Below are 17,001 nucleotides of genomic sequence, written 5' to 3'. Positions count from 1 at the left end.
GAGTATGTCCATGCCACTGGACACCCTGAACACCCTGATACCCTTGCCGGCTTGCTCCGGGACAGCTTATTTGGGTTTCCCCTTATTCGCAGCTTCCCCTCATATCTGAGAGAGGTTTCACTATCTGCCACCTGTGACCCGTCCAGTTGAAAGTTAAAACCAATTAGGTAATTATGTGTGCTAATGAAAGATTCTAAAATATTGTTTCTTTTCATTCCCAATGTGCCACTTGCGCGATGTTCGTTATATTTTATTACAAAACTTGGTGCGTACAATATCAAACTACATGGGTTGTAAATAAAGTAGTGGCAACACTGTCAGGAAAAGGTGATAACACCGTGCATGTACTATCAGGCAGTGAGCAATGTCAGTTTGGGCCCATGTCGAGGTGTGGAGTGCCAAAAGTGGTCGGTACAGCGAGTGCTGTGTTGTACGTAGGAGGTTGAAATGCACACCATTTTCTGTACTGCTCTAAAACATGTTTACAAAGGTAGAACATTGATTGTGGATCAAAATCCAGGTTGCTTGTGGAAAAAATGCATGACAATGTCAGCAAGACTTGCATGAAGCCTGTGGCAACAAAACCTAGCGGTATCTGATGGTTTCATAATGGGTAAGTGCATTTCTTTAGGAGATTGCAATGCGTCCGTGAGAACAACCTCAACATGAGGAAAATTGCATCATGCTGGGTTCCCGATATTGTCACCATTGTGCAACCATCAGTTATTATTGCTTCAGGTCTCATGCAAGTTTTGATCACATTCTTGTGCATTTTTGCCATGATCAAACCTGGATGTCATTACCTTTTTCTGACAGTGCTGCCACTACTTTATTTACAACCCACGTATTATTTTGCATATTAAAATGACAATATCATATCCAATAACAGTCTCTATCATAATTCTCTTTTGCGTAGGAAATTCATTCTCTAGGAATGTTGTTAATGATTATTTTACTATCCAAAGAATATAGTAAGGCCCTTTATCAAATCACTACCATTATATTGATGATATGGAGTAATTAATTGTTGTAACTACTTTCATTGCAGTTCATCCTGATAAATAGCTACAAAGTTAGTTATGACAAACTTACATTAAACATGGTGTTAATGGTGTTGTCTGGAGTATTTGTGCTCTGTACTTTGGTATATCATTTTTTCACGTGTATGTGGTACATGCTAGGATGTCATGGTGGATACTGTTATCCTGAAGGTTGGGCTGTACATGCAGGTAAATACGTAATCATTTACTGAAATTTTTTATATACAGTAAAACCTCGTTAATCTCGACTAACGGGAGGGATAAGTTGACCAGTTTAACGAAAGTCCGTATTAACTGAAATAACCTCAAAGAACATTAGAAAGTGCATTAAAACTCCGTTTATAGCAACAAAACACGTTTATTATGGTGTATTTAAAGGGCATTCCTGTGTCAATACGGCTTCTTCCCGCAAGACTGTGGGAAACAGAATTTCATCAGTGGTTGACTGCCTTTTGTTTGGGAAGTTCTTCCATGGACGTTGGACTGTTTGAAAACATACATTTTTCTAACCCTGTACTAAATCTAATGGGAATTGTCGGTACATATTTGAAAATTTTCTAAATTCTAATATCTTATTTTAAAAAAAAATAGAAATTCGAATTTTGCATAACTTCCATGTTGCGTGACATTTTTGTGACATCAATAAATGAACAAGATGCTGGATCAGTGAGTATCGGCAAATAAAATCAAACCGATACTTTCCGATATTGATACCTCTGGTATCGGCTGATACCTATCCATTGGCATCAGTATCAGCTCAGCCCTAATATATATGATACATGGATAAGTAGATAGATAAATAAACACATATACATACCCAAGGGCAAAAAATTTGCAAGTATTAATTATATTAATGATATTCATTTGTTATTCTTATCACCTCTTCTTTTTCATAGGAATTGATCCAAACCAGTATTTGCAGTCCTACTTCATGTCACTGTACTTTGTATTAGCAGTGCTTACAACAACTGGGTTTGGTGATATCTATGCACACACGAAGTCAGAGAAGATATTTTGCACAGTGATGGTAATTTCAACAAGTTATTTGTTGGCTGTTGTTACCGGGAGAGTTTCTTCAATTGTGGAGAATTCCAACTTGGTGGAATATGAGAACTCTATATCCATCATGACAGTAAGTATCTAGAAATCACAGTTGTAACTATAAACCATAACATAAGACAATTAATGGGCATTATCTTATTATTTCTATGCTCTTGTCTCCAATGCTTTTATTTATTTGTATACAGAGTAGAACAAAAACACATTATGCTCATAACTAGGCCTAGGATTTTTATGACTTAGCATATTTTTTTTTGGTAAGGGTGATGTGTTCCCTAAATATATAGAAATTCATATTGTGAGGAAACTAATTGAATTCAGGTGATTTTTAAGGGCATATTTTGGCATATTTTGCCATTTCTACGTGATAAAGCATATTTTGATGGATTGTCGGTCATATTAAGCATATTTTCGCTTTTTCAAGAAATATACAGTCATTCGAAGTGGATTCGTTCTTACTCCCGTGTTCACTCGAGGGTTTTATTTTTTTTTGACTGCATCAAAATGTCAAAAGAGTCAAGAGAAAAAGGGGTAAGATTCCACAGTAGAATTTATCAATAATTTGGTTGGCATGTTTACTGACTCTGTCACTATCTTTTTAAGAGAAATCCATGTGCTTTAATTTGGGAAATTTACAGCCTTTCATGCATGTACAAGGGTCATCCAGAAAATAAAGACCGTTTGGTTATACAAAATGAAAAGCACAATATTTATTGGAAAAAACAATTCTATTACATACCTGAAGCTTCCTTCACTTCTCTACATAATCACCTCCTACATTTAAACATTTGTCGTATCTGGACATGAGCTTCAGAATTCTCATGTTATACTCTTCTGCCGCCAGTTCATTAAGCCAGGTGGTCACTGCATTCAAATAAAAGACCACTCGTGCATTTCCGCCAAAAGGCACTACGATCAATGCAAATCGTTATTGTGAGAGACTAAGAAAACTACGGCGAGCCATCCAAAACAGGAGGCGAGGAAAGCTTTCTGGAGGAATTGTGCTTCTGCGTGACAATGCCCGCTCTCACACTGCTGGTTCAACTCAAGAATTGCAGGATCAATCCGGATGAAAATTTTTTGAACATCCACCCTATAGTCTGGACCTTGCTCCTAGCGATTTCCACCTTTTCCCTAAGCTGAAAGAGTTTCTGGGCAGTAAACGTTTTGGAAGTGATGAAAAATTGGAGAATGCAGTGACCACCTGGCTTAATGAACTGGCGGCAGAAGAGTATAACATGGGAATTCTGAAGCTCGTGCCCAGATACGACAAATGTTTAAATGTAAGAGGTGATTATGTAGAGAAGTGAAGGAAGCTTCAGGTATGTCACAGAATTGTTTTTTCCAATAAATATTGTGTTTTTCATTTTGTATAACCAAACGGTCTTTATTTTCTGGATGAACGTTGTAATATGTGGAGGGAAATAGAGATAGGCAATATATAGGCAGTGGTTGAGTTACGAGGTTTATTCTAACTATTCAGGGCACACTGCATGGTGATCTGATCCTTAAGACATCTTTCTAATATTCTGGAGACATTGGTTCGATTCCCAGAATGGATGGTTTCAAGTAGGAATTTTTCCGACAGTGTCCTAATATAAAGTGGCTCTTGGGCTCACTCATTCTCTAATCAATGGATGGGGAGAGGAGGGGGTAGAGCAGCTGTAGCATGTGACTACATCGCCTCTAGTATATGCTCATGGCATTGTGCACGGGAAATAGTTTTAACAGTGCGTGTGTCAAGACATGCATGGTTAACGTCATGAATATTAATTTTTCACTTGTTTAGTAGATAAGTTTAGAGGTAATAATACAAATATTAATTTAAAATATTACAATTTTTGTTGAATGAAATAATATTAGTTTAAATAGTTGTAATATTATTACAATAATAATATTTGATTGAATAATGTTCGATGTACACACTGTGTCCAGTTATATTTTATCTCTTTGGATTAAAATGCAAAAATTTCTTTACATGTTAACAAGAATAAAGTCGTTAATTTCAAAGTAATTCAGGAAATGCATATTAAAAAGAAATCATACACCAGTCTTCATGAATAAGCTTCTGCATACGCTAACGGCTAACAGTCTCACCTTTAGTGTCAGGAGGTACAGGTTGAATCTCCACTGGAGCTTCAAAATTTCAGTATTGATGCAGCATTTTGAGAACAATTACGGATTTACTTGAAGAAGTTATGGGAAACTGCTAGCCATACATCACTCAACAAAAATCTGCTTGGCAGGTGGCGACGCTCATGTTGTTTAGTTTTGTTGTAGTATTCATCAGTGAACTGATTACACTTTCTTCCTGTTTTCCATTTTAATTTTTATTTATTTATTTATGTAGGATTACTTGAAAAACAACAACATTAGTGGAGGTCTCCTCAATAAATTATTAGATTATGTGAAGCAGTTGTGGATGACATCAAATGGTGTTCAATGGCCAGTCATGTGTAATGAACTACACATTGACCTTATAATATCTCTCAAGTATGATATGTATGGGAAATACTTGCTTCAGGTAAGATTTTATTTTCAACTTATGGAAATGACTTTTTCTTTTAATATCATATTGTTCAGTACTTCTCTCAGGGCCGTAGCCCATCATCCCCTCTCTTAAGTTTGGTAAAACTAATTTGCAAAATTTGTTTTTCTGTGATGTATACATTATTTTGCTCAAAACTTGATATAGGTTAAATACACAGAATACAAACATTCGTTCTTCTGATTTATGAGCCGAAGTCAAAGTAGCAGGAAGGCTTCAGCTATGACTGGGATGAAGGGGTGTGTGCAAGATATTTAAAATATACTGTGTAAATTTGAACGACATTTCTAGATTTTCCTATATTAACTATTAACTTAATGACCCCCTCCCACACACATACACACACACATAATTTACCTTCATATAATACTCTTAAACCTTTGAAAATGGACTTTGTTCATAAAGCCCCCCCTGATAACCCATGACCCCCCCCCCCTTCTGGAGACCAATTCTGGCTACGGGCCTGACTTCTCTTCTCTCCCATTTAATGGTGGTAGTGAAGCTGGATAGTGGTAGTACTAGGGAATAGCCAGGATTTGCGGGGGGGGGGGGGGAGGAGGAGGAGGGAGTCTTCGATTGTAAAGTGTATTGTTTGCAATGTATGTGTCACTATGTATACCAATTATGACTACTACATTCATGAAATACTACTTTTGCCAGATAACATACCTAGCAGAGATTTAAGGTTTTCATTGTTCTTCACTGACCATTTGTGGCCTCCCCGATGGCTTAGTGGTAACGTCGTCACCTTGTAATCAAGGAGTCCCGGGTGGAGGCACATGGCACAGTGGTTTGGATCCCACTTTAAACTGTAGGTCCAGTCCCGATTAGCCTTCCTGTGCATAAAGTGGACTTAAAACAACAAATCAATCAATCAATCAATTCACAGAGCATTTGTGAGATAAACTCTAAAATCCACTTTAAAATGGTACATTTTAACTTTGTTAGAATTTTGGCCATTTTGGGCGATTTTTCACAAGAGATTAAAATATTGATTTGCAAAATTAACAATATAGGGCTGGAATACGTGTGTCTTTATCATCATAATTCCTCGCATTGCCTTGGTAAACTCAGCAGTCAGATATGAGGAGTAAAGTGAATGAGCAAGGAAAACAAGGGGTCCCGTTTTCGATTCCCCACGATGCACACTGGGTCAGACCCAAATTTGCACTCTTTTATATAAACCATATACAGTACTGTGGACAGGAACAAAGCTGACTTCCAAGTTCTAGAGATTTCACGTCAAAGAATTTGTGTCCGAAACGCAATCTGAGTGCATTTTCTTAAAAGTATGGACCTTGGCCTACAACCCCAAAGTGATGGGTTTTGGCATTGGAGCTCCATTTACGGCACCATGGCCAACTCCAAAAGTAACCTTTTGGAGATGCGTTGGGGAAAATTTTCGAAACTGGCGACGATTGAAAGGGTATCTACCCCAAAGATGGAAAGTGGAGTTTGAACCGAATCGACCCAGGTGCGTGGCTACAGGGTCCAAAAAAGTCCCCCAAAATATGTCTTTTAGATGGCGACCGGTGCCGAAAACATGGGTCGCTTTGCTAATTTTTTGTGGGAAAACTGTAAAAGATGAAGGGAAACAACTTAATTCCTTAATATTGTGATAATAGCAAAATAGAACAACTTATCAAGTCATTTTACTTGTTCATAAAAGAAGGTAGAAGAAAGGAGTTCGGTAACTTCTTACATCATAACCTATTTTCAGTACTGTATTATGACCGGAATTCAAGTCTGTATGGCAGAGGAAGTCGCGTGTGGTCACGTAACAAGGAACCTGTCACTCGAATGGACATACAGTTTAAATTAGAATTTATTCTTGTGAGGCGAGGTATCTGAATGAAAGTTGGCCCTCTAAACTGTAACTTCTGGATCCCCCATTTCAAAAAATAAATCCTTACATTTGCATGTGGGTTTAGGTTTATTCCATTGCACAACATGGAAACAAGCAAGAGCCAGTTACTAGCAGTTAATGCCATTTTCGAATTCAACATTCCAAAAATATATTTAAAAATGGCTACCTTTGTTTCTGTCAAATTAGCATTGTAGAATACTGTAATTGGGCAAATTTTGTGAGTGGCACTGACCTGACTGTGCCAGTGTGAATGGATGTTCATTTATGTTCTTAAAAATTGCAGTGAGCCAGTACTTCAGTTCCCCATGCTTTTTCGATGTACGTAGTAAGTTGTGTGACATTTTGAAATAACACATTCCATCTTGAATATTATCATACTGTTCCAGCATTCCTTTCACTTTATTAATTTCTTGCAGCATTCTCTGTAAGTGCATTCATGAACTGTTTGCCAAAATTATATGTTACCAATGATTTATCCTTACCCACCACAACCTACAGCCCCCAAATTTCATCAACATTCCCTAGACCCAATTAATAGTCATTAAAATCAAAATTTACCCTTACACTCACTAAATCTGAACTTAACACCCCAGATGGAAATTTCTGGAGAAGCCCCTGTGTTTTCCTAGTTTCTCACAAGGCAACATTTGCCTTCAAAACGAGTGTTCTCATTGAAAAAATACACATGTTAAATGAGCAGTAACTATTTTTACATATACATAATATTTCAATTTTTTTCAGGAAAATACACATGTAACACCTCCCGGGTTTGATACTCGGTGGGGGTACTTAATGGTTCGGATCCTAGTTTAAACTGTAGGTCCAGTCCCAATTAGCCTTCCTGTGCACAAAGTGGACTTAAAACAACAAATCAAATGAAATAAAAAATCAATCATGTAAACTCACTAGACTGCAAGTTGAAAAATATATATTTTTTTATTCAGTGTGTATTAATACAGTTAAATATGAATTAAACTTTACTTCAGAAATGGACAAATGCTAAGGAACAGTAAAATACCCTTTAAACCATTGAATGCTACATCACATTTTCCTCCTTTTATCATGGAAATATTTAAAAGAGAAACAAGGTATTGATGTTATGTGTTGATAGGAATTCAAGAGCAAGATTGGAGCACAGTGGAAAGTATAAGTATGGAGGAATGTATTCCTCCATGGTATAAGGGTTTACTTTGAATATAAATCAGAAAATTACCCGACTTAAACATATGTTCATAACAAATGTGTAAGGTAAAGGTAAAGTTTCCCCGTGCATATAGCACTTGGACATGAAGCCATATTTAGTGGATGTGGGGGAAGGGCCCCACACATTTTTGATCTCGGCCATTTTGGAGGTGATGTGATCAGCATCACACTCCGACTGCCTTTACCACCTCGCCAGAGTTGCCCCCCCAGTACCCATTGATTTGAGGCTGGGTGGGCCCCGGAGCCGCTGTATGCAGGAACAAGGCCGGAAGAATTTTGACCTTAAATCACTAACCTCGGGAATCAACCCCGGATCTCCCACGTAGCAGTCAAATTACATACCGACTACAGCACCGTGGCAACATAACAAATATGTATGCGAAGATAAACATTTTATTTATGTTATTTTTATCAATCTGTAATTTTGTTCATTGCATTGAAATGTAAAGAAAGTATCTTTTTCCACACTCTTTGTGCAGTGTATGATCTTGCAGGAGGTCTTTTCTTCAAACTTCTACACCCCTACAGCACAAATTTCCAAGGGACACCAACGATGTCTAGGTCATTCCATGGTTATGGATATACAGTTTTAGATATCCATTAGATAACCATTCAAGTGTATTTAGTGCATATAAAAATATTACAGTTGAGACTGCTTTATACGAAACTCAGTTCTGTGTAATTCTGTTTTATATGTAAATTACTGTAGGTCCCGCCAAATGTAATTTAGAAACATGTTAATTAAACCTTATTTGTACGTAATACATTTATACATAATTCGGTGTTATATGTACTAATTTTCATGAAATACAGTTGAGTTGTACCTAACCAAGCTACAACAATGTCACAGAAGTGACAGGTTTCAGTGCAGAAGTGCTATGTAAATTAAAGATTTTTAGCCAATGAAGAAATTATAGTTCTTATTAATGATATTAATGTTTTAAGCAGGAAGAAATATGTTTTGATTCATCAAATATATTTTATAGTTCAAAGTTAATGTTTATATATTAATAAAATCTAGACTGGGTCGATACCAATGCTGATGAATCAATATTGGAAAATATCGGTTGTAATTTATTTACTGATGCCAGCCAATATATTTCTGATGTTTTGGTCTTTCTCAGGGTTCACAAAAATTCCACGCATCATACTTATTGAGTCTAATTATCCTGGGAAATATCCAAAAATGGAAATATCTATATATTTTGCACCAGTATTGTGTGAAAAAAATGGATTTTTTGATTATATAACGTTTATTTTAATATTCTGATGTACTTTTTCAATATATTGAAACAGAACTCTTGGTAAATTGATTCATATAATTGTAGTGGAATACTTAAAAATAATAACCCGTGGCGCAACATACACGAGGGCCAGGGCCTACCTACCGACTGCTAGCCTCACTCCCACTGCCGAGATGGGAGAAAATCCAACCAGTTACTGGGTGACATGTGATCAGCACGACAAACCCCCAGTCTTTGTAGGTTTTCTCTGACCAGGTTATGCTACTCATTCATAGCTCCCAAACTTCCTCATGATGGTGGGTGGCCGCCCACCGGTCCCATACACTGGCTGAAATATAAATAGAAAAGTTGTTACGTTTCCCCCAGGAGCCTCGAACCTGCGTGCATCTTATAACCGGAGCCCAAAGCATGATGCCTTAGACTGCATGGCCATTGTGCAGGACAATGGAATACTTACATACAAGGGCTGATTTTTTAGTAGTGGCAACTACTAAAAATGCCATTCTTGACTTACAAGAATACATTAGAGTCAATTTTTGAAAGTACGAATATGCAATAGTTAATACATAATAACATGTTAGTACATAATAATATACATAATATGCTCAAGATTATATTATTATTATTATTTTTTATTTACTTATAAACTGTTCTGTATATTTATACTTCTGTAATGAATACAATTTGTGAATAGATTGCATATGTATCCATCATAATTGAAGTTGTATTGTAATTCTGTAATTTTGTAATTATTATTTATTATTATTATTATTATGTATGCCTTCTGTAATTGTAGGATATACCTCTGTTGAAGGTAATAATAAATAAATAAATAAACTATGCTATAGCGACGCCGTGCTATGGAGCCAGGCAATGTTGTTTATATCAAAGGTTAGTTACATGCATACCCTCCCTCAGAGCAAATGAGCTCACTCTTCCCACACCATGCCCGTGCGCAGTGACAACAAGAATAGAGCAGTTGTGAGCGAGTGGTCACGAAGTGCGGCCACGATGTTTACGAAGCAGGAGCAGGGGAGCTGCTTAAAAAAAAAATAAAGAAATAATAAATGTGCTAGAGGCCACACAGCATGACAGTGTTTTTACAAAATCTGCTAGCGGCTCTGAGAAGAAAAGGGCAACACTTTATGCATAACCTACCCGACATCATTCTGCTAGACAATGCTTGGGTGCAATCTCTGGGTATGGGAAGTGCTCTACCAACCCCCATACTCTCCAGATTTAAGTCCCTGCGACTTTGACCTAATCCATAAGATGAAGGAATCACTTCGGGGAATTCGCTTCCAAACAGTTCGAGACATTCTTCTGGCAATAGATCGCTCTCTTCACACTATCAACAGATAGGCAGTGCCAACGGCATCTGACGACTTCCATATCACTAGCAACACGTACGCAACACTGGGGACCAGTGATGTGCGGTAACGTCGACACTTGGGGTAGCAGTCAGTGGCGTGCTCAAGGGGGGGGTTTAATGTGGGTCACACCCCTCCTCCCTTTAGAGCCAGTATTCCTACAAAAAAGAAGAATGTCAATAACAGGAAAAGATTGCAAAATTATGAATAAGTACTAGAAAAAGTACACGTAACCCCCACCCACATTCGAAAATAAAAAACTATTTGATTTGACTCTAAGCCAGAGATCCTGGGTTCGAATCTCGGATTGGCCATTTGTGTTCTTTGTGTGTGTCCCTTCATCAATTTTGTCGTACCAAAGGTGGCGGAAAAGCGAAGTAAAATAAATTGAGTAATCAATCAATGATTTGATTTCATTTTTGTTACTTAGCGTCGCTTTTTTGTCACATTTGGTTAATTGCGAAGATGATACGATGAAATTGATGAAGGGACGAGCACAGGGAACGCCCATTCCTGGGTCGGGGTTCGAACCCGGAACTCCTGGTGTCGTAGCATGCTGTGATAACCACTCCCCCACGCTTGGTTGATTTGGTAACAGGTAACAAAATACAACACACTTTTTTGTAGTTTCTTCAATGATATTCATTTGACTTTTTGAATTCTGAGATACATTTTTCATTCCAAATTATTTCATTATTCACTGCAACACATAGGACAAGAATGCGCACTCATCACGGGTTCGAATCCTGGCCTGGATTGTTCATATGAGGTCCCTTCACCAATTTCATCATATCATCACTCAATCCTCATTTTCGCGATAACGAAATGTGGCAGAAAAGCGAAGTAAAATAAACCAAACCAACAACAATATGAACACGTGTTCTCTTGCCCAAATAAATACATCCGTATTTATGACTGTTAGAGACCAAGAGTAGTATATTTAAATAAAACACTACTAAAACGAGAGTCAGAGAGAGCCTGAGCACATATTTGTAATTTAATCATTATATATTCCATATTTGAAAAAGAAAAAAAGAAAGAAAGCATAACATTATTGTCTGCACATAACACGTTCCCATTTCATAAATAATAAAACTACATCCTATATTATACATACGCACATATTGTACAACGTGTAAAAGGTGTAAATACAGAGAACTTAAGTACTGCAGAAAATCTTACCCTGAGTTCTTTAGAGGATTTAGAAAAAAATTATGAGAAACCAATCCCCTATCTGTCCTATAGGAGATAGACTGGGGGACCTGAAAGCCTGGGCTTTCAACCATTGCAGCGGGGGCGAGGGGACAAGAGAGGTAGAGGTAGAAATCTTCCTTTTCCTTGGGCCGGCCGTTTCTACCTGGAAACTGGTCAGGCGGAAGAAGAGCGAGCTAGGGTATTCAGCCAGCTTTGCCCGCGGATCACACCGATGGACGAGAAGCGCTTGGAAAAGAAAGTGTTCCGTATGAGCTGTGGCGGCTTTAACAAGACAATAAATATTGTGATTTGAATATAATTCGAGATGTAAGATTGATTGATCTATCTCTGCTAGACTAGCTACTCCTCAGTGCACGTCACTGCTGGGGACTACATCGAAGGGCTGTAAAACTTAGAACCATGTATGTATGCTATGTGTCTAGAAAATAAATAGTTGTCACTACTAAAAAATCAGCCTATGTACTAATAATAATCAGTATTTTAAACAACTCTTGTTAGAATTTTCAAGCAAATGTATCAATAAGAATATTATTACTGTTATTAGATCAGTTCAAATTGGAATTGTCTCACTCTACATCTGATTAAATAAAACTATTTTATATTACAGAATCCAGTGTTAAATATTGGCCACAATAGTCTATTGAGGCAAATAGCTGCAAAATTTGAACACTCGTGTTTCTTTGAAGGAAACAATATAGTGCAAGAAGGAGATGTTAACAATACAATGTACTTCATAGAAAAAGGGGAAGTGATGATGTTTTCCACTGATTCACAAGGAAATGAAGTTGTTGAGAGAATGTTGTATGCAAAGGGTTATTTTGGTATGGTAAGTAAATTTATAATTTTTTAATCATATTTAATATTATGATAGATTATTTTAGAAGCAGGCAATGTTTAATGTGTTGAAATGTTAAAAATCCCTTTAAGCTAAAACTGCCACTATATTGCCTCCACTCCTTTAAGAAATTACTAGGCATGTTACATTAAATACAAAAAGTTGCAAAATCAACTCACTTATGCTGAAATGAAATCAGTTAACTCTTCGTTGGTATACATGTTCCAAAGTAACATGGTTGGTATACATGTGAATGTGTAAAAATTTCTGGGTTTTTGTCATTTTAAAAATAATATTTTTACACTTACGTCACATTAAAAAGTTACCCAAGTAATCAAAAGTTGTTGGGCCAACCATACTGAGAATGGTTGGCCAAACTTAAGAACAATGGTAAATATGGCCATGGTTCCAACATTGGCTCAGCATGTGGTTTTTACGTTAGGCCAACATGTAGTTTTTACATTGGGCCAACGTATTGAAACCTAAAGTATAGATAGGTTTGTGTTCTGATATGTATATGTAATTTATTGTGAGGCCAAATATACACTATAGCATAAATTATTTGTATAAAATAAAGAAATACACAACACTTTCTCATTCATATGGTATCATTGTTTTCAAGGTACCTTCAAGTGGTTTTCCACTTTTCATGAAATTTAGTTTGCACGTAACATTGTTTAACCACCTTCACAAGAATACCTCTAAGAATGTTCTTGTTCTGGTACAGCTAAAGAGACAACCAATAAGCAATTCCCAACACATCTTTCGTCCATCGTGGCTGACAAAGGACTGGTGAGTGACTGCAAGTTAAGAATAGTTTCTACTTTCATTAAAGAAATATATTTCCAGTATGAGCTGTGAATGAAATATTCAAAAAGAAACACTGTTATGTGCCACGTATTTTACACTCTAGAATTTACAGCATACGCTTGAAAGTTGTCTTAACAGGAGGAAATGGTTTATAAAACTAATTTTGACTCACTTTTCCATGCTTGGGCGAATGTTGGCCCAACGTAAGACCAACTACTTAAATTTGCCAACCAACGTAAACCCAACCTTTGCCATGTAAAAACTGATGTTGGCCCAACTGTTGTGGTTACTTATAAATGTTTTTGCCTAATATGTAGGGTGCTCTGGAAAAGCACAAATCACAAACTGTGATTTTCTGTTGATTTTGTCTCGGTATAATTTTTCAGTATAATTTTATATTGCGAATGTTTAAAGATTATAAGCAGTGATGGTCCAACATGCATATCATGTCTGTAATGCTTGCTATTAAAATACAGCAAATTACAATTTAAAATTTAGAAGATTTAGGGGAAAGGAGGAGGGTGTACCCTCGTGATTTCACCATGTCTGATATAGTGATCAGAAAGCAGAGTGATCAAATATTGCTACCATCATCACTGTTCAATAGCTCCTCAACATCGCTATCTTCTGAGACTTGAGGATCAAACACTTTTTCCTGATCACTTGGTGCAGCAAGCCATACTTAGATATGCTGTTCTTCATTCATGCCAAGAATCAGACTTCAAAGTTCATGCAGCAGGAAATATTAGGAGGAATAAGTGAATGAAGACAAATATCCAAATAATTACGGAAAAATGAAAGTGGAGAATAATGAAAGACACGAACTCAATGGAAGAGAAAGAAAATGATTACGTGGTTGGTACACATGTGAGTGTGGCACTCTCAAACATAGCCTGCCATCAAAATGACATATCTGCAGAGACTGAGAGCAGTGATATCATCCAGCCACAGACGTTGCAAATGATAGCTAATCTCTTTGCCATGGTATGGCATCCTTCATTTCTCCAATTAGAGAGAAAACCACAGCCATAAATTTAGGGGTGTAGTGCACACCGACAAAGGAAGGCTAGTTTGGAGTTGCCAAGCATCTTGCCACTCCCCCCACTCCTAAAATAGGACAGGGAGAGCGTGGCGCAGGTGGAGGTTTTTCCTTTGCTCCCTTGAGCGTTTTTTGAGAGTCACGAGAGATTAGGTTCAGTCCCTTTCTTTTTTAATGTTCCTGTCTTCATCCCTCCCTCATATACATGTGGTATACATATCAGCTGGTTGCTGATAGACGAGAAAAGGGAAAAGATGTGGCAACACTTTTCAAATGCCAACACTGGCCATTCAATTATTAGGACATATGGCAACTGTGAGACATGGATGGTTGATGTTTGATTTATTCTGAGAAAGAAGGAAAGGGCTTTTCCAGCAAGTGAAAATTTGATATTCCCCCTTCATACAAGCATATTTAGGTTTAGCTGACCACTCTGACTCATCAAATTAATATATTCAAGTAAAATTTCATTTTTTTCCCTTTTCGTCTAACTCTGCTTATTTGGGGGAAGGATGAAAATATTTCACTTCCCAAAATTAGCCAGTTCTTCAACTCCACCCACAAAAAAATAACTTCAATGCTCTATGGTAAGTAGTTACCCTACTATGATTTGTGGTACATCAATGCAAATTTGAAAAGCAACTTCCATCTAAAAAGTGTTTTGTGAAAAAATCTGCTAAAGGTTAAAAAGTGCACACATGCAAAGTAAATTATAGTTTCAATTACTGTGATGCTCTTACTGCACAGCATGCAAAAAACTATCAACTATAATAACTAATGCCTAATTAAAGGTGGATAAAAGAAAGGCCAGGTTACAGTGTTCATTGTGCCCCTGAAGGCACATAAAGGTATGGCTCCACACATTCTTGATAACAGCATTTTGTAGATGATGTAATCAGTACAATACTCTGGCTGCCTTTGACCACCAGGGTTGCCCCCATGTTTCCATTTATTAACAGCTTGGTGAACCTCAGAACAAGATTGGAAAATTTCCAAGTTTAGATGACCCCAGGAATCGAACCTGGGTCTTCCACATACTGACCCTACCTCTGGGGCTCCAATTAAAAGTGGAGTTAAGAAATGTTCCAAGTCAGGTTTTTAATTTTGAATTCTTCCATTCTTTCTTACTATTCTGCCACTTTTGACCATTGACCAAAATTGATGAAGGAAGACTCGCAAAGGAACACTCATGCTCAGGAGAGTATTTGAACCTGAAATCCAGCAAGACCACTCAATGTGCTAGGCCACTGAGGTGGCTTCTAATAAAGTAACTTCAGCAATTTCATGCAAGCGATGGTAATAATTGCTTTTCTTTTTCCTCAGGCCCAGGGCCTTTGTGAAGGAATGCCCCATGAGTACTCTTACAAAGCAAAAACTGTCACAGTCATAATAAGTTTGGATTTTGCAAATTGGGGTTATTTACTAACTTATTATCCATCTATTAAAGAAGAGATTTATAGGAGAGCTGTTTCCGTGGGACTAAATATAAAAAAATAATGTTCATCACAAAATGTATTTGATTTTCTTTCCAGCAGTTACTTTTGATGAAAAATTAGTAAGTTTTGCTATAATTATGATTTAACCCCTTTTGATCCTTGTCTAGTGTTGTAAACACATGCAAAAATTGATTAATTCTTATTTAAAGTGAATAATAAATGCAATGTGAAAAATATCCTGGATTTTATTTTGCAAAAAATATTATTATCTATATCACTAGGTTACAGAATATGCATGCTATACAGCCTTTTCATTCTCAGGGTTGGCTTTTTAAGAGTCCGACATATTCCTAAGAATGAATTATTCACAGTAAATTTGATAAATTGGAGTTATATCCTTCTGGTTGCCACAATTGGCTCATCTATAAATGACAACAGTTTGTCAGTCACATTACAAAAATATGCAATGAAAATAATTACCAGTTTTGATCTACACTCAGTTTCTGATGCCAAACACTGTCATCCACCACATATCAAAGCAGTGTACTACAGGGTGGCTCAAAAAGTCACTTAACACCCTTGGTACAAGGCCACTGCAGCGCGCAACATGGAAATGGTGATGACCAATCATTGCCAGGCCAAGGGGGAACCACATTGATGCCACCCGCACGGTCGGCGGCCATCTTGATGTCCGCCATCTTGAATTAAACTTCAGAATTTTAAATGGAAAGGGGGTGATATGATATATCAAATCAGGCTAGAATTTCACGAGAAATGCAATGGTGAAGGTTTTTTCGACATATCTTTAACCAGTAAAAAGTTATGACTGACTTCTTGTACCAATTTGCTCCTTTTCGAGGTGTTAGAAAAATGCCTTAAAATTTGTTTAGCGCATTGGTAATGCATCGAGATCAAAGTGATGTCTAGGGAGAGAAGTTCGCATGCCATTGCACAAGATTTTAATCGGATACATCCATGAAGAGCTGTGCATTATGAATGGTTGTCATGAACAATTTACAGTGTGAGGCTTCCATTAAATGGAAAGTCCTTCCCAGTGACAAGGCTAATGTTTATGTTCATAAGGAAATTCATAAACAGAATATTCGATGCTTTTTTCAGATAACCCATTTTCGACAGATCAAAGCTGAATGGTTAGTGCTGGTAAGTTAATGGTGTGGCGTGCTGTGTGGAACATGATTGGTTAGTCAATTTTTCATCAACGGAACCTTAAATGCTTAGGGCTAGTTGGATTTGTTAAATAAACAGGTTTTTTCATCCTTGCTTGTGGAAGAAGGTACTTTTTACAGAGGTTTTCTCAATAGAGAGGAACACCAG

General features: G+C 37.1%; 1 protein-coding gene across 3 annotated transcripts in view; it reads left to right on the top strand.

Moving 5' to 3' along the window:
- LOC145981694 (uncharacterized) overlaps nucleotides 1-15,807 on the top strand; it is a 159,008-nt gene extending 143,201 nt beyond the window's left edge. For all 3 annotated transcript variants that reach the window (XM_083115092.1, XM_083115090.1, XM_083115091.1), the window contains 5 exons: nucleotides 1,049-1,229; nucleotides 1,937-2,172; nucleotides 4,450-4,623; nucleotides 12,154-12,372; nucleotides 15,554-15,807. In XM_083115092.1, coding sequence (XP_082971218.1) covers nucleotides 1,049-1,229; nucleotides 1,937-2,172; nucleotides 4,450-4,623; nucleotides 12,154-12,372; nucleotides 15,554-15,727 — 984 coding nt within the window. In that variant the 3' untranslated portion in view covers nucleotides 15,728-15,807. The remainder of the gene's footprint in view (nucleotides 1-1,048; nucleotides 1,230-1,936; nucleotides 2,173-4,449; nucleotides 4,624-12,153; nucleotides 12,373-15,553) is intronic.
- Nucleotides 15,808-17,001: the final 1,194 nt, after the last annotated feature.

Source organism: Lepisma saccharinum, chromosome 30 (genome assembly GCF_977018435.1).
Source record: "Lepisma saccharinum chromosome 30, izLepSacc3.1, whole genome shotgun sequence".
Classification (NCBI taxonomy): Eukaryota; Metazoa; Arthropoda; class Insecta; order Zygentoma; family Lepismatidae; genus Lepisma; species Lepisma saccharinum.
This window is presented reverse-complemented; position numbering and strand designations above follow the sequence as displayed.